At 39.8% G+C, this 19,477-nt stretch overlaps 1 protein-coding gene across 2 annotated transcripts in view; it reads left to right on the top strand.

Moving 5' to 3' along the window:
* The window catches only part of kcnh1a (potassium voltage-gated channel, subfamily H (eag-related), member 1a), a 44,552-nt gene extending 26,088 nt beyond the window's left edge, over window positions 1-18,464 (top strand). For both annotated transcript variants that reach the window (XM_084375854.1, XM_084375853.1), the window contains 4 exons: window positions 2,775-2,974; window positions 5,390-5,642; window positions 8,824-9,020; window positions 11,887-18,464. In XM_084375854.1, coding sequence (XP_084231980.1) covers window positions 2,775-2,974; window positions 5,390-5,642; window positions 8,824-9,020; window positions 11,887-12,753 — 1,517 coding nt within the window. In that variant the 3' untranslated portion in view covers window positions 12,754-18,464. The remainder of the gene's footprint in view (window positions 1-2,774; window positions 2,975-5,389; window positions 5,643-8,823; window positions 9,021-11,886) is intronic.
* The last annotated feature ends 1,013 nt before the right edge of the window (window positions 18,465-19,477 follow it).

Here is a 19,477-nt window from a genome sequence, read left to right as displayed (position 1 = left end):
ATTACTTACAGGCTTCCTGTATTTCAGAAATGCCTCAGAAAAAATAAAACACAGGTGCAGCGGTGAATAAGAAGGCTACTCCTCAGAGGCTGGAGTTTAGTGGAGCATTTTTAATGAATTTTATTCATTTTTTTAAGCCTGTAAATGATATGGTACACTGAGACAGATGAGTTATAAATCAGAACAAAACAGCCATGAAACACGATATCTGAAAAAAGATTATGAACAGTGTGAACAGTGTCTATTTATGTCTATTTTTAGTTTACACACAGAAGTAAGAGACCTAACCAACAAAACAGTCTGCTAAGGAGGAGGCGGATTTTTCACAGCATGCCCTTCTTTCCACATCTCAGTTTTAAACATTTATAAGGTTTCTTCTGCTTGTGTGGCTCATAATACAGCGTACAGCTCACTACCATTATGTGTGACTGCACACAGAGAGTAACACCTCGAAGCAATAACTGACACCGTCGGATCAATTTAGCACAGTGCTCCCTCCGATCCCTCTGCAATCACTCCTCACCTCCGTTGGACTTTTTCCAGCCACAATCTCAACCCCGAGGCGAGGGGGTTGATTGTCGCCCCTCTTTCTGCGTTTTGGCGGTTCAAGTTTTATGAAAACACTCTCCGGGGGGGAACTCGCAAAACTCATCTGCAGACTTGTCTAAATTTTTTTCATTGTGAGATACAAATCATGTTGAAGTATCTAAAAAACAGACAGCCTCAGGAGGATTGTTGTAGATGCAATCTACTGTAGTCCGTGGCTGTTCTCTATGAAATATGGACGCCCTGATACTGTTCTATTTTTACCAGCAGCGCTGGATCGGTGCTGGCAGTAGAAGATCACAGTGTGACGAGGGATTTGGGGGGGGTGGCATGGAGAAGGGGGGCACTATACATATGTCCTGTTTCTATAGCAACTGTTGGCCTGGGGCTCGAGTTTCTGACTACTGTCTTTTAACTACCTTCAAACAAGCCAGCTGTTGGATGCCGAGCAACGCTGCCACAAAGTTGTGCGCGTCAGCAAATAAAGGGCGATGTTGGGGACGAGACGAAGCATCGCTCCGCGGGGACAGATTGAGTTTCCTTTGTTACAGCGTTTTTCTGCTTATCCGAGAAGTGAGCGTTGCCATCTGTGCTCAAGCTCGAGGTAGCAGTCATCTGAAAACTTTGGCAACTTCAAAAAGAGACGATTGTTATGTCGTCTTTTTAACAGGCGCAGACCCTCTTAAAGGCTTTCTTGTTTGTCATCCCGCTGAATTCGATGCCTAACTGAGAGTATGGCACAAACAAGAGCATTTTCTCGCTGTAGATATTGTGCTATAACATGGCGGTACAAATGAGCGGAGGCGATGAAGGGATGAAAGTTGTGGTTATCCTCACCCTTGAGGAGTTTTGAGCACTTCCTAATTAGTATTATTCCCCGTGCAGTTTTTCAACACTTTGATTGTGCGCTACGAAATAAACAAACACACACAAACACACGCACAGGTTACTGTCATCATCTGAGGATAATTGAAATGTGTGGCTGGCATGTTTCCTCTCCGTCCCTTCTAGCAGGGCTAATTAGGGCTCCATTGCCAGGAGAACACTACACACACAGAGCAGACATCTGATGGCTTTGATCCACACTCACGCGCCAGCTGTTGCACCAGTTCAACCACCTCCGAGATGCACTGCTACACTGCTGTACCTTGTCTTTAATTCTTCCATCGCAAGACAGAAAATAATATTACTCTCAATATGAATCTGTAATTAGTTTTGGCAAGAGTTTTGCTGATTGTATTTGGAGGCAACGATGAGTCGTAATTGTTAATTTTCTACGTTATTGATTAAAGTGCTCGTCACATGAAACTATTAAGCCTTAAGGCACATTTGGTCTGATACGTCATGTGAGCGTATGTACCAGTGTCAGATGGAAACCGTCCCTGGTCAGTGTGGTAGATTTTTTTATGTATGTAAATCCAGCTTTGGAGATTTATGTACTTTCAAACTCAATTTTTGGAAAATGTTATGTCCTGGAACATTTTTATGTCCTTGCAAACCAGGTACCCTTTTTATTTTTTATGACCTCATGTAGCAGGTAGTGAAGATATTTATGTCAACCAGGTTTTGGAATATTTTCTTTTCTTGTAAACCACATTTTGGAGATATGAATGTCCTCTTAAACCAGGTAGTGGAGATTTTTGTCTGTGTATTTTTAACCGAACCCCTTCAAATGAGGCATTTGAGATTTTTTGTGTTTTTGTTTCCATGTAAACTTAGTCTTTGAAACTTTTGTGCCCTTGTTAAGCAGGTTTTGGAATACTCTATATCCTGCAAAACGATATTTTGGAGGCTTTTAAGTCCTTACAAACCTGGTATTGCAGTTAGTGAAGATTTTTCTGTCCGTGTGAACCAAGTTTGGCATATTTTTTTTCTTTTTTTTTGTGCTTGTAAATATTGTTTTCTTATATAATCTTAAAATCTGATGCAGTATTACATGACTCTGGGTTTATAAGCCTCTGAATCAATCTTTCACAATTGTCATGACCAGACCAGTGCCTGTCACATCTATAAATGGATGATCGTTTACTCTATACAAGCACCTTAAGACTTTGTTAATATTTGTAGGTCATATCAGCTTCAACAGCAAACAGCACAAGAAGTTCCCTCCATCACACACAATGTTTTATCCTCAAAGCCAACTCTCAATCTTTGATGATGCTTCAGATTTTCTGTAACCTTTACCCTAATGAAACTTCTCCCTTTTCGTTTTCTCCGTATCTCCCCAGCCCTTCTTTACGCCACCATCTTTGGTAACGTGACAACCATCTTCCAGCAGATGTACGCCAACACGAATCGATACCATGAGATGCTGAACAGCGTCCGGGACTTCCTCAAGCTCTACCAGGTGCCCAAGGGCTTGAGTGAAAGAGTTATGGACTACATCGCCTCTACCTGGTCCATGTCGCGGGGTATAGACACCGAAAAGGTACGTCACATTGAGATATCTTTTATGCAAGCCGAATAATCTCTTCCGTTTTTGTCTGGATTAAACAAACCAGATAAAACAGACAGTCAGAGCAGGTCTAAGTTGTTAAGGTTTAGGCATGATTTTGAGTTATCAGTTCAAATCAAGCGCAAAGTTGGTTGGTTTGCTGTCTTTCTTGCGGTGCTGATCCGGCAGTTTATGAGCTGTAGTCTCCCCGGTAAACACATCAACATATTCAGCCTCCTGCTGCTCCTCTTGGGGTCACTCATCCTCCAGAGCTGCTCTTCAGAGCGGCAGGGAGGGCTGCTGCTGAGCTGCCCTTTTCCAGTCTGATAACAAGATGGTTGTATTTAGTACTGAGTACCATAACCACAAAGCTGTCGAGGCTTTCATAGTGTATCTCCCTGTTTCCGTCCTTCATGCTATGCTAAACTTACCAGCTGCTGGTTGTAGCTTTTAAAGTTAACAGACAGACATGAGATCAGTATTAATCTGCCCAGCTAACAAGAAACATTTAAGCGTATTTCACAAAAAAGGTGATTATTTCTTTTAAAATCCAGCAGTTAACACAGCACAATTGTTTTGTTAGTTTTAGGGTTTTTTTGTGTAAGGCTAACATTATAATGGAAAGCATGATAACCAATTCAACATAAAATGTGAATTGCAAGATATCAAAAATGGATGCAAGTGCAGCAGAGTGTACATGATATAAATATTAAATAAATAGGATTGAATATTAGATATATAGCATTGCACTAGGATTCACAAAGGCTTTTTTGTGTGGTTGTTTTTGGTTGAGGACAAAAACCCCCTCAAATTCCATCTCATTGCGTTCCCCCACATTTGAACCCAAGCCTAGATGCTTCCTGAACATCACTTGATATAAAATAAGTTTATCATTATTAACTACTCTTGTAAAATCAAGTAATTATGTGGCAACATTTAGCAGCTCATCATCAAAATCAGACAGTCAGTGGTATGGTATTTATGGCACAGTAATCAACAGTCACCATCCGCCATCCTACTAAATTCAGATGATGCTAAAATGATTTGCAGTGAGTGGAAATTAAGCATTAGAGCTGGAAGCGGATAAATTGAACTGGTGCCACTCTGATTTATTTTCAAGCCAGTGAGCTTTCGTATCTCTGCATCCAATTTAAATCCATCTGTCTAAAATTCAATCAGGGAAAAAAGTTTATTATTTTCCCTCTAATTACAAACATAACTTTTAATAAGACAGTTTTTATAAGACGACCTAATGTTTTATCTGTCGTTATGTACTCATTGTGTCCTGTTTTTGTGTTAAGCTTACACAGCATCTATGTATTATTTATCTGTCTGGCCTCCGGCCACACTAAAGGGTCTAAAAATGGCACATAATCCCTCTTCGCTTGACATTCATCTTCAAAGAGATTTGGTTTAAAGGCAGAGCCCTGCAACGGCCTGGCATCCTGTTGATTAGGTGTACTTGAACAACATGCTGCCACTCAGTGACACTCAGCAGAGCAGCGGCTGGACTGTGAGCTGGCTGCAGCATCCACGTGACCTGCATGTGAAACTCAACACATATGATGTAAGACACCTACATCATATGTGTCATAAGACACTTTTTCAAGTCAAAGAAGTCACAGTTTGTTGTCAGTAAAGTACACAATCTAGTTTTGTGTTAAACCGCTCAGTGAACTACATCATCTCGCTCAACACACGTCACCAACACCAACATGGCTGCCAACTCGGCACAGAAAAGGTATTTAAAAAGATGAAAATCCCAATACATGTGGTCATATTGACAACTGCAGTTATATGAAAGGAGAGTTGGTCAGTTGTGTGAGCTGCTAATATACAGGAGCACCCCTACAATGTGTAAGTTACGGGTTTTGGTGACCATTATCGAGACGGCGTCACTAACACGACTGTTGACTGTGTAGTCCTTATAATTACATATTTGTCTTATGTTTCATTAGTTTACAACAAACTGTGACTTAATTGACTTGAAAATGATCTTTTAAATAGACAAACATCACATGATTGATTCATGACACAATTCAAACGGGATTAAAAAATGATTTGTCTCTCTCCGTTCACTATCATGCAAAGTTTTTCTGAAATAAGTGACTGCTCAAATTTAGAATATCAATAATTTATGTATGTTGTAATATCAGTAACTTACTTCACAAGTCAATTTTGAATGTGTGATGTCAACTTCTGCACTCTGTACATAAGCCTGTACACACTGACGATAAAAGGCTTCCTGCGTACTTCAATGCATTAAAGCACGTCTAGATACAAACATTAGTTGTTGGTGCTGTCAAGTAGAGTCCGTCCCTTTGACCTTATACCAATCACTTGTCTGTACGGTATCACTCAGCCTTCCTTTGATCAACAGCTCTCCTCTCTACCCTCGTTCACCTCCAGGTGTTGCAGATTTGTCCGAAGGACATGAGAGCAGATATTTGTGTCCATCTCAACCGGAAGGTTTTTAAAGAGCATCCAGCTTTCCGTCTGGCCAGCGATGGATGTCTCAGAGCGCTCGCCATGGAGTTTCAGACCATCCACTGTGCTCCTGGCGACCTGATCTACCACGCTGGTGAAAGTGTGGACAGCCTCTGCTTTGTGGTGTCGGGATCACTGGAGGTCATTCAGGACGACGAGGTGGTGGCCATTTTAGGTGAGTTGTTTCCTGTTATTAATATTTTTTTCAGTGAATTACACTGAGCATTTTGACATAATTAATAATGGATCACGCTCTCAACACTCAAGGTTTTCCATATCCCCAACTGTCGGCGGACCTGCCCTAGATCTGCTCACTTCTCACTTCTCACTTCTTAAGCATTAAAAAATGTGACAGAGAGCAAAAAATTTTAGATGCAGATGTTTTGCTACGGTATCTTGCTCCTGTCTGAGTGTATTATGTTGAGATACATCAGCATCAAAAAACTGGCAGTGACAACAATAGAGGAAAACATTTCAGTCAAACTGGCCTCCAGCACCGAGCTAACAAAAGAGTTTTGCATCTTAGTTACAAAATGTTTTCTTTAGAAGCCTTAAAGCCTTAAAATCCTTCTTTTTTCTTTCTGTATAGCAGCACTTTTTTAAGTGTTTCACGCTGCAGTGAAACGAGCTGTCTGGGGATTGTTGTCTGCTGAGTCATGAACTCAGTATTTGGACGAGAATTTGTTTGTCACAGATATCCGATCCCCTCAGTAACATTTTTGAATGTCTGGCTTTTTCAACTTCATCTTAGTTTCACTCAAACTACAATTCCTATCAAGAATGACCCGCACATGTTAAAGAATGATCTGTATTTCAAGACCTCTCCTTCAGTTTTGAGTACATTACCTTAATTCCCCTAAAGTCTAATAATCTGACTTTCTTGGTCAAAGATATTTCACTCTCATATATAACAAAGGAAGCAGCAATTTCTCACATCGCAGAAGCTGGAACCAGCAATGATTTGGCTGTTTCCTTTGATGGTTAATTGATTCTTATTAGCTGCTGATTGATTTTCTTTAAGTCGACTAATCAAATACTCACTCTAATTACTTTAAAGTTAGTCCTCATCACATTTCATGTGTCCCAACTCATCTTTTTTTGTCATTGCTGTAGATGTCTGATGGTTGATATTATTATCATCATCATCAGTGAAGGCTGTCAGGTGTACTGATTATTTTTGAGATAATAGTTGTGCTTAATTTATAACCGAATGCAATGTAAACCGTCTGACACCATTTTTATCAGGAAAAGTGACAATCAAAGACTAAAACTTGAAATTAGATATTTTGTCCCAATACCTTCAGAACAAATCAGACTAGATTTCACAGAATAAAGCTTGAAATGAGAGGTTTTTGTCTTGACATGCAGGTGCTTAAATTGAGAATGAGTTTTCTCGCCTTGATGTGGATGTGATGTGATACCAGTCCCTTGTATCTCATTAAAATGATCTCAATTAAAGACAACATTGCCTTTAAAGACAAGGAAAGTGACCTTTACTTGAAATAAACAGCAGTACATAATCCATTTATATGAAAAAAAACACCACAAAATAAATGGTACACTGTACATGTTAATGAAAATTTGTGCAGCTGTCAAAATAACACAAAAAGCTTCCAGATTTATTGTTTGTTTTTCATAGGAACAAAATCTGTACACAACATAGACCACAGCTTCTATAGGCTAGTTTGCAAAACCAGTCCCTATATTAATTTTTATACAAAAACACAACACTCTACAATGACATTACAAAACTCAATGATACAATAACGTTTTATGACATTAACTGTAAAACGTGTAAATCTTTCAGGTTGAGCCTCGAGTGATGAACCTGAACTATAACTAAAGCTCTGATGTTTAAGTCTTACAAGATACCTCAAATATTAAGCTCAGTAACCGTGCCTCGTACCCTTGAGAGGGACATGTCTAAAACATATGGCAGTGCGTGGCTCACATCTGGATCCTATGTCTGGGAAACAGCTTCACTTATTTGCTGCTGGTTAGATGAAGCCTGTGAAGTAAAGGTCTTCAAAGGGGCCAAAATGTTTCATTCTGTCGCGCTCATTTCTACACAGGCTACCGATTTCCTAAAATATTTTCTCCCACAGTGAGGATGATGATGACTCCTGAACATAATTTGGACCCTTTAAGTACTCTAAACTGTAGTAACGCACGCCCAATGCATATTAATAAGAAATAAACCAGTATAAGTTCCAACTGCCTTGACGTTCATGTTTGTGAGCCCTGTTCCTCCTCGACTGCAACTTGATGTGATCTAAGTAAGGAGCCCACATTTTTGTTGATCAAAACATAGATAAAAATCATTGTTTACTATTTCTATCTTCTTTATAAAACGCTTGTCTTTTATTTAGCCAAACGATAGATCTAATGAGTAATGGGTGGCATGCTCTGGCAGGCCCCAGTGCAACAACTTGGCTGCCTTTCATCAATAACCTGCTATCGGTTGCTTTTTGCAAGAATCAATATGCCGTGAGGGTAATACCATTGACCCAGATGGACACTGTAATGGAGCCTGAAGTGATAAACAAGTTACCGCTATGAATCAAATTCTCATTAGCCTAATGGCGCAGTCGAGCAGGAACTACATGTAAATTACACTTGCAAACAAGACTGAACATCACATGTTATCTCCAGACTTGTGCTGTCTGACTTCACATCCCTCAGTTACTCAAAACTGTGGATATCGGTGATGTTTTGATGATAGCTCTTGTAAAATGTTTTAATAGTCAGTTCATCCTATGGTTAAAGGAAATAATCAAATGTTTTAAGTCATGTAAAACAGATCTAAATGATATTTTCTGTATTCAGACTGTGTTAAACACTGTTGATTTAGATGTTGATTATCTTGAGTCATAACAATTCATGTTTTTTTGTTGTTTTGGGGTCACGTTGAGCCTTTTAAAATCAAAATACTGCCCTGCATGACTCACTGGTTTGGTCACACAAATGACAACATGTGGAGCATTTATTAATACATTTGTTTTGCTAAATTATGTAGAAGCCATTTTGTTTTACTTTCATGTAACAAACACACTTAAATGGATAGATTTTAAAAAGATTATTAGCACCCAACTCATAAAAAACACATGGAAAATGCAGCTAAAAATACAAGACATACCCTCACACCCTACTTACAAAAGAGACCTGACTTATGAACTTTAAATTTGCAATTTGTTCTCCTGAAAGGCGTGTGATTGGTCTTTAAAGCATAAGTAAATGATTTATCAACTATTATTGAAGCCATTTGTGGCCACTTAGAAGCCAATTATAACAGATGGCTTCCCCTGATGTGTTTTGGAAGAATTACCTGGTTTCAACAGCGTCTTCTCTTTCTGCAGGTAAGGGAGACGTATTTGGGGATGTTTTCTGGAAAGAGGTGACTCTGGCTCAAGCCTGTGCCAACGTCCGGGCTCTGACCTACTGCGACCTCCACGTCATTAAGCGTGACGCTCTGCAGAAGGTGCTCGAGTTCTACACTGCATTCTCCAACCACTTCTCCAGAAACCTGCTGCTCACTTACAACCTGCGAAAGAGGGTGAGTGTGACTCTTCAAACAGCACCGAGATGGAACAAGTTAGATGTCACTGACTTTAAATTTGGGCTTTACACGGCATTTTTAACGTCACAAGGTTTCAGCTTCCTCGTCTAAACATCTGTCTACGTAGAGCTTGTTGAAGTTGGTTAAAGTTTTAATCTCAAGATTTCAGTCGTGGTCAGTGTGGCAACACATGTGGTTACCATGGGAACAGCAAGTGCGGTTTGATACTGCAGCAAAGTCTCGTCGAGCAGCTCCTCGGTCAGAAATACAACAGAGGAGCAGCTGCTGTAGGCCTCTCTGTTTACAACACAGCCAAACATACTCCTGTTGTTTTTAATAAACAAGTCCGTCGACAATAGCGGTGAATGTCGTGTGAGTAGTTTTCCACACTGCAGCAGGACGCAGTAAAGTTGGTTACCTGCAGCTCTCCATCCAACACCCCACTGTTGTTGAAAATATTCTTGTTATTTAGACACATTTTTGATGTGGTTGTGACGTTCTGTGGCTTCTTGACAAGAAAAGACACTCAATGTTTCTCCAGGTGAATGATTTTAATGTGAAGCAGCAGCAGCAAATGTTCATTAACTCACAGTAACTCACATTGTGCGCTAATGCTATTGGCTACCAATAAATACCACTGACACCTCCCTTCCTACTATGCCGTTTTTACAGGAAACTGGTTAATATGCAGAAGTAAATAACCCTCCACCCTCCATGTCATGGGGAATGGCGGACTCTGCCACTAACAATGATAACTACAAATGAGAGATATTTATTGAACGTCAGTAAAATAAGTGGTAGTTGCTGTAAAAATCAGATCATAAATAACATTTCATAATGAGATTTGAGTTCATAAGAATTTAAAATATGATTTGGGCTCATTTTACATCAACAAAATCAAGTCCTTAGACTCTACAATGTAATAAGAACAACATTTTAAGTTTTTCAGATTCTCTACATGAGATTTTTTTAACTTCTTTTAACCTGTTACGTTTTGGTCATCCTTTATTTAGAGTTTGACCTTTAAGTGTACGTCCTTTATCCTGTTTTTATTTCAGAGTTGAGTCATAATTGCTGTGGTGTATTTGCACTGTGCTGCCCAGAGATCTCATATAGTAGTAAAATGTGTGGGCGAGTACAGTGACCACAGGTGCAGCTTTATTCTCTCTTTGTTCAGACACAAAGGCTGTTGCTGAAAGATATGAGAGTGGCATCGATCGTAGTCATCTAACTTTTAGCAAGAAAGCGAATACATGTATTTTCCAAAATGTGCTCAAACACACGGTTCCTTTAGAAAATATCAGTCGGCTACATTTAATATCACAAACGTAGAATTATCTATTATTTATTCCTACCTAACAGATCCCTACAACCACATCTTACCACGTTATGCAGCTGAACAACATGCACACATCTCCATACAGAAACACAGTTCCATTAAACAGCCACCATATATTAAAGCCACAACTGCATCCTTCATTCAGATTTGAACAGCTGTGATCAACAACTCAAGTGCAGCTACCAATCATTACCTCATTCATAATAAGGTTAGCCTGCCCGAGAGATTGCAAGTGAGATTGAATTGCCTGCATATCAAGAGGCAATCTCATCTGCTGCATTAAAGCCACTATTCACCAGGGTCCCATACACTCTGAATGTATACGGCAGGGAAATCCAGAGATGGACTGAACAAGGAGTGCTTCGAATGGAGCTTGTGAGGTTGTGTTTCCGACTTGGGAAATCCAGCCGACGATGTGTTCGGCATCGGATGAAGTTGTGAGGACAGGGTTGCTGTGAGAGCAAGGAGCAAAATGGATGTCGTCTTTGAAAATGATGAATGATTTTGTCACCATTCCAGAGTTTGTCTTTATGCTAAGCTGTGCCGACAAGCTTCTAACTCGGGCTGCACATCTTGTGTACAGACATGAGAGTTCGTCAAGAAACTGAATAAAACTATTTCCGTAAATGTCAAACTATTCCTTTGAAAAGGGAATCAAAGATTGTACTGAAAAGTAAACTTTGAGCACCGACTAAAACCTAACTAACTAACCATTTTAGTTTCACTGTACGTGCTTTTATATGTGTTTCCTGGTTTTTATGGTGTTTTTTGCCCTTTTTTCCAGTGTCCTGCTTCCCCTCCTGTTTTCTTGTGCTCCTCACCAGCCTGATTTTCCCTTTTAATTAGCCCAGCCCTGTTACCTGACTTCATCCCCAGTCTGCTTTCCCTAAACACCTGCACTCCATCTCCCTCATGAACCCTTCCCTCCTTCCAGTGTTTGTCATTTCCCTCCTCTCTGCTTTCCCGCCTCACTCCACCGGCATCTCATCCCCTCGTTAGTTCAGTTTGTATTTAAGTCCAGTCTTTTGTTCAATCATTGTCAAGCCATCTGTTCAGTTTCCGTTATCATGCTGTTGAGATTCCCCGAGTTGTTGTTTTTCTGGCTTTTGATTCCTCGTGTTTTCCTGGTTTGTACTTTGCCGTTTGTTTGTACTTTTTGCTTTTGTTCTTAGATATCTGGAGTTTTTGCCTTCCGCCTTTTTTTTCTTCTTTTTTTGGATTTCATCTTTATTTTATTAAAGCTCGCCTTTCTGTCAATTACTTTTCTGCCTGTTTCTCATGCATTTGGGTCCACCTTCCATGCTTCACCGTGACAAATTTGGCTTATACGTTATATTAGTATGCACAGTTTTGAGGACCATGTGACACTGTGAAAAAGCTCCAGACAGTGGACCTTAACAATAATGTTCAACAACTACAACTTTAATTTGGAGATGTTAGCTGTAGCTGTAATTGCTAATTCTGAAAGTACTGATGGTTATTATGATGGTGTTTTACTCATAACAACTTCAAATTCTCTTTCAGATCGTCTTCCGAAAGATCAGCGATGTGAAACGAGAGGAAGAGGAGCGACAGAGGCGTAAAAATGAAGCCCCTCTGAACTTGCCACCAGATCACCCGGTTCGGAAACTCTTCCAGCGCTTTCGACAGCAGAAGGAAGCCCGCCTGACGGACAAACCGGAGCTAGGCGAACATGACATCGAGAAGGGCCCCGTGTACGTGGAGGTCCCGATCGCCAATACAGCCATTACAACTACCAGCATCATCACAGTAACAGAAAGCCCAGCAACACCCTCATCTTCAACGCCTTCATCTTCAACCCCCCCCAACAGCACTCCCTCAGACAAGGTGAAGCTGCAGGTGCCATCACCCGTGTCTTTGGTCGGGGGTCGGCCCGCTGAGACGCTCAAAGTCAAAGGCTGGGGTCGCTTCAAGGAGTCCATGGCCAAAGCTGACAACTGGAACAAAGTGTCCAAAGCTGAATCCATGGAGACTTTACCTGAACGGACCAAGGTGCACGAATCACAAATGTCTCTAAAGAAGACAGACTCATGTGACAGCGGTATCACTAAAAGTGACCTGCGGCTGGACAAAGTGGGCGACTTCCGCACGACGCCCCAGGACCGAAGTCCGGTCCAGCCTCCGGAGACCAAGCACGGCTTCTACCCCATCCCAGAGCAAACGCTTCAGGCATCGCTTCAGGAGCTCAAGCTGGAGCTGAAGGACGATCTCAAGAACCTGAATGTTCGAATGTCTGGGCTGGAGGCGCAGCTCACAGAAGCACTTCAACTCCTCAAGGATAGGAAATCAAGTGCTGGCTCTCCGCAGCCTATTTTTGACATTTCTAGACCTGCTTCACCAGAACTGGACAAAGAGGACATCTTCTCTTGAAGGATGGAAGAGTCATCAGGCGACAGTTAACTGTGAACTCAGCTGGAATCCGGTAACAAACAGATTACTTGGATAGCTGAGGCTGCACTGGGCACACCGTTGAGATTAGGCGACAGTGTAGTCTTTAAGGCCCGCCACCTTCATCGTAAGGGTGAAGCAGTTGGTCGACGAGGGAAGGTGAGGTCGTAGCCCAGATTTTTGTGTCATAACACTGAACACTCAGAGGTTACATAAAAACTGACAGCTCTATGTTTGTACATAGGTTTGACTTATTTTTCCATCGCACTATAATGGAAAAATCGCTTGAGCGGTTTGATTTTAGTCCAAAATCTGTTTACCAAATCAGATTGTTTAGAGTCTCGACATAGTTGTATCTCTGTCGGGAGCCTCCAATAGAAACAGCATGACCCACTGGTTTGTTATTGAATCATTTGTATGAGATTCTTTTGCATGTCACATAAAATAGATGTGTGCCTCAAATTGCAGATGGGGCATTTTTGATTAATCGAGGCCACACGTCGAGTCATTTGCATTGCTCCAGCCCGACAGTGAAAAAGGACGGTCTTTGCCGATGTTGAAACAGTCTCAGAGTAATTTCCTCAAGCAACTGATTAACTCCTTTTATTATATCAACTGCCAGGATCATTATGAATTATATAACAGATTACTCCGGCCAAGCAGTCAGATTTTCAAATACATCTCTCAGCAGAGCTTCTAATTTCCATAAACCGTGATAGATGGGACTCATGACGAATGCAATGCTCGTGTGGCAGCAGTGAACAAGTTATGATATCCTCATATCAAGTATTATTCTCATATATATATATAAAAAAACATGTTACATTTTATGAGGGTCGTGCACTTTTAGCTTTGGTGTTATGCAGATGGAACTGATAACGACTGTGCCCCTTACTGTATTTTAAAACTTTCCAGAACATAGTAAGGAATGCCCTTTGTCAGAATATTTATAAAATAAAATGTATTTATGTAAAATAAAACTTCACAGCGCAGGTTAGCTCATGTAAACAGACCTAGATAGTCACTGGAAGCTGAGGAACATTTGTTACACCAGGTAGCATGATTTAATGTGTGAGTCTGTCTTCACACTCACTACAGAAAAAAACATCACATGACAACACGAGATACATGTTGATAACTAATTTGGGGCAAATGTGGAAAATTTGAACGTCCTTTTGGCACACATGTTTAGGCTAAGTGGTGGAAATGCACACGATATCTTTCAGGACTATGATTACTGTATTTCAGGCCCCGCCCTGTCCTATATCGTAATGGCGATAGGCGATAGTCAGATAGCCCTGAGCAGTTTCAGCTGGTAGATGTTAAAACAGCAAGTTTGCTACTTAGTCTAATAAGTAAACAAAATAATCTCAAAAACTGTCAAGAAAGGAAATAATTCTTCACCTATTTTCATATGTAGCAAAGACCATACTGAATTGACCATACTACCTTTGAATTGGGGCCATTTCTTACAAAGTAGAAGATTTTATTTTAAGTTCCTAAATTGTTGGTATGTATTTGCTCTTTTTTCCTTCAGACAACTGCCTGCTGATGAATTTAAATACATCCGACCCAGGCAGAGTCATCCAGTCAAAATAAATTAAATTAGGTTCAGGAGCAAGTTGAGAAGTAGACAGTAAGTGTCATAAATTTCCTGGCTTTCTCTTTAAAGGGGCTCTTGGGAAATTCAGGTTTGTGCTGGAAGTCGGTCGTTAGTTCATGGTAGCAGACTCCAAATCACCCACGGGCTTGTATAGGCAACAGAGAGAAAGCGAGGGTCTCGTTTTTCATGTCACGTTGCAATCTGCTCACTCATGGCCAATTAAAAGTGATTAATACATGTAAAATGATACAAATTGTGACATAGAGCCCCTGTAATTACACAGAAATGTAAAACTGAAATTAATTTGAGAATTTGTTACATTTCTATTAAGATCTGATCGCATTAAATTCCTAAAATGTATTGGTTCAAAAACTCCCCTGTAATGAATTTAATTTCACCTGACTGGTGCAGAGTAATCTAGTCGAAATGAATAAAATTAGGCTCAGGACAAGTCTACAACTAGATAGTAATTTCATCATGTTCTCATTTTACTCAATTACAGAGCAACAAACTTACTCAACCATAAAATAGATGGTTTAAAATATTGTTCAGGTGTTAAGTTAGCTCTACTGGAATCCTTCCTGTCCCAGGGCTTAATTGTTTGATTAATGGAAGGATTCATCATAAATCTAACTCTTTTGCTTCCTAAATGATTCACCAAAATAAATCAATGTAAATAAATCAGTGTACCGTATTGAAGACAAAACTGAGAATAGACATCAGTAACAGATGGAGGAAATGTAGTTTTGGCAACTGAAATTCCTGACAGACTTTAAAAACAAGTCCACAGAAAAATATGCATCAAACATTTTGAAAAAAAAGCGGAGCCATGAGGTCTGGTGTAAAGCAATAATTATGCATATTTAGCTGTTACAGAAGAATTTTGCACGAAAACATAATCAGTTGACGTTTATTTTTTATTTCAAAACAATGAATAATGGAAGAAACTGTTTTCCCAGATTGCTGCTAATGAGGTCCAGAATAAATTCATCACAATCAGTAGTGATACTTTTATATTTCAGTGATATTTAGATTATTTTCTAAAACAAATAGCTGTGTATTTGGGGGTTTAGAAGCTTTACTGGTCTGCTTACATCTATCTTTAATATACAGTAATTGTATTCTTCTACATGGTAAAGAATAACTTTTATTCTATATTATTTATTATTCATATGGATAATTTATGGTCCCCACATGCCTTCACTCTTATCGAGACAAGCTGAGAGGAAAAAGACGCTGAGGTTTTTCCTCCAACACATTCTGTAGCTCTCTCCCATCAAAAATTTAGCTTGCTAAAAATAAATGGGCATGTCATCACAGAAGTGAGAACTCATTTGGTTTAGTCAGTGTTTGTTGGTCTTTATGGGTCTGCCTCTACGCGGAATTTTGATCTAAGAGAGGGAAAAGCACTGAAATCATGTTGCTGTGACCTCTCTATTACAGAGGATTCGTAAAGCTGCTGCTCACTCATGACAACGAAGTTCAGAAATCTAAAGAAGGGGAAAAGAGGGCTGATGGGGTATTTAGTCACCCTCGTGGAGGAAATGTCATGGCAGGAAACATCTTTATGTAAGACATCTTTTATGTTTAACATTTGTTCTCCAAAAGACTTTGTGGAGATAACTTTTATTTACTGTCGCCGCTGTTTTGGATTTGCACAGTTAAACTAATAAAACAGAAGGATAGAGGTGTGTAAAAACACTATATTTTTCATCTTGCATCCAGAGATCCGACCAAATAATGTTACAGAAGTCAAATGTTTACTGTTGTATAAGCTGTGTGTGTGTTATTTTAAGAAAATAATCATACACAACCCACTACAGACTTCAGCTAGAAGAGTGCAGATCTCCTTCAGGTGTGTCTGGGGGCATGTGGGTGGAGAACAGGGAGTGCAGAGCAGGCTGTGAGAATAGTCGAACTAAGGGGAGACAATATATACAGGTTTCAATACACCAGCGATGTAAAATGTTTCAAGTGAAAATGCCAACGAAAGTATCCACCAACTTGAGTTCTGGCTCCTACCAGCCGGTTAAAATAAGTGAAGAGTCGGCGATCAGCGGCGGTATGAAACGGTTTTAAAAAGACTGTGAATCACTCTAACCACGAGAGGTCGTTGAGTGTAGAGACATAAATGTGCACAAAAATATGAGGCTGATGGGTGCTGTAGTATGGAAGATTAGCTCTGAACAGATACAAACACACACACACACAAGCAAACACATTATCCCCTTCAGACCTGATGCAGATTTAAACAACAAAAAACAAACCAGCACCATAGTTTGGCCGTGTATATTAAAGGGGAATTTCGGTCTTTTAAAAATCTGTCCCTATATTTACATTTTTGGGTGTGTAAATGATTTTCCAAAAGTTTTGGAAACATGGCTGCCATGTAATCCTTTGGGGCAACTGCGACTGTCAAAGTTGCGTCCACTAAAAGTGCTTGTTTTTGCGACTGACGGGCTGAGGTTGTTATCCGAACAACGTTACCGATTCCTACAGAATTTGACTGTTTTGTTACATTAGGCTATTTACAAAATATCACACTGCAATGATACAGTTTAACCACAAATGTTTAATGTGAATTAAAACAAAAAACTGTTAAAACTTACATATTTTCTAATATCAAAAACACTGCAAAACATATCTTAATGAGGTGCTGTTCTGTTGTTTTTCTTATTTATGTGCGACTCAGCTGTCCTGAACCCACACGGAGAATAATATACATTATTTTCTTTAAAGGTGCAATATGTAAGAATTTTAGTTGAGAAACACTCAAAAACTAACAAATTATTTAATAGAATGTGAAGAAATAACTGTTTTGATGTTATGATGTGTTATGATGTGTGTATGAAGTATTATTGCAGGGATATCTACTGAAGATATGCTAACCAGCTAGCCCCCCGTCACAGTTCAAAGCTCCTGTATTAGCGGTGTAAACACCAGCACTCCCCCAGTCCAGTCCACTAGCTGCACGGCTAACTGAGCTGACTACCTAAAGGCAGCTACAGTTATCAGCAGTTAGCGGTGACTCTGTGATATGCTGCCCCCTATTGGTTTGGAGTATGAACTCGACAGGTGGCCAATTCTTACATATTGCCCCTATTAAGTTTATGGTAACGTGGAAAATGTAAATTGTTTTCTTTTAAGTTTTGTAGCCACAACAAACTGCCGTTTTATTTCACCACTGACACAGATGAATGATGGAATAAGTAATATGTGTCAAGCATATTTAAGACTTTCATTTGTTATATTTATGCTGTAAATTTACGATTCTCCTTTAGTTCGTTTTAACTTTGTTTTCCAACAAGAGCAGAAGCAGATCCCACAGTTTTGTCATCGTGAAAATCAGTAAAAAAAAACAACAGAAAATCTGTTCTAGCTTAAAGTCTGATGTGCCACATTTTGAAGGCAGCCCAGCAGCAAGACTTGGCATGTGGAGGGTACTTTCACTTATGCCTGTCCCAAGAGGATGAATATTTTACCAACACTATAAATATTTGTTTCTAAAATGGGATGTAGGTGCACTCCAAAGCTCAGACACAAGATCCTTGAAAGCAATATGTAGTTCTGTGCTGCAACATTTATAAACAAAGGCCCAAAAGGGGACAAAGATATGGACAAGTGAAAAGTTTACAGTACTGCACTACCACTTCATTGCATTTACCCAAATATTATGAAAGTTGTTCTCTTTGATTGCTACTGAGAAGCATGCAACACTGTGCCTTCATAATACTTTTGCCCCCTTTTCAGGCCTGCAGTGAGAAAAGAAGTGTTAAATATAAAAATTTAGTTGTTCTTTTAAATTGATTTGAACACAGAACTATTTTTGTGGTCAGCTTTACAAAGCTGCCTAGTTATAAACCCTACACACACATATACGGTATATATATATGCACAAATGATATTGCAATGTTTAGATTCTGAGGAAAGAGAAACGTTTGAATTAGGTGTATGGTTTCTGTAATATGCACATGCCTCTATGTTCACGTCATGTGATGAGAAATGTAACTATTTCAAGCACAATGGGAACTCTTTGTTATGAACTGTGACATACTGTAATATTCATAATAAATATTTTATACATACTGCAGCCTGTCTGTTCTCTTCAGAGCAGCGTTTAGCATCCATTCTGACCGGTGAGAAATGTCAGTCTTTGTGTGTTTTAGCTCCTCTGCCACTGATAAGGGCACTTCTCTAAGAAAGTGTAACTCAGCAGGTGTATTCTCCCGCTGATCTTCTTACTTCAGATAAACCTCACAGTTTTGTGCTCATTTAAGAGGATTCCTCGCTGACCCCCCCTGCTCACAGTGATCCTACTTAATGCCACTCAGGATGTGATAATCCCGAGGGACAGAAATCAACTAATGGAAAAACTTGAGGCTCACCAGAATGACAGATTACACTGTACTTATTTAGTAAGTTTATTACCACTGGTCGAGATCAAAAACAACAGACCTGTGCAGTTAAGTGACCTTGCTGACCGTCGTTTGTTGTGGGATGACAACAAACAACCAGAGGACCAAGGGGCAACGTGAGAGTTTTATGTTAATGATGAATCTTAGCCAGCGATAGCACCTCTTACTTAATATTCACCAGTTCTTCTTGGAAGTCGCACCCTGAAGCTGTTTGCTTTCCTTGCTGTGTTCTCTGAATAGTAAGAGGATCAGATTGTTTTTGCCACATCACACTCTCTAAGCTCAAAAGACACAAAAAGGCACATATAAGCTTTTAAGATCAGCCTCCTATTACTTCCCAGAACATGAGAGTTTGTCCTTAAAAGCCGGCAACAAACTTGTTATCCCCTGCTGGATTACAGAGTTCAATTATTTATTGTGATCTGGAAAGTAAAGAGAAATTGCAAACACTTATCACCATGAACTGTTTATATTGTGTACTTATGTAACTGCAAAAGTCTGATATGGCTTATTCTTCTGTGCCATAGAGCTCCATCATTTCCCAAAAACACATTAATCAGCCACACTGTTACACTGGCTGACGTGTTCCTGTGTTAGTATGAACAGACACACTGCGGTTCATCTTGAGTGGATCTAACATGACACTATCCTGGTACTGGAAATACTCAGGAATGGACCAAGTATGTAG

Source organism: Pagrus pagrus, assembly GCF_965226575.1.
Source record: "Pagrus pagrus genome assembly, chromosome: 15".
In the NCBI taxonomy this organism is placed as follows: Eukaryota; Metazoa; Chordata; class Actinopteri; order Spariformes; family Sparidae; genus Pagrus; species Pagrus pagrus.
Note: the sequence above shows the minus strand (reverse complement) of the source record. Positions and strands in the feature narration are given on the sequence as shown.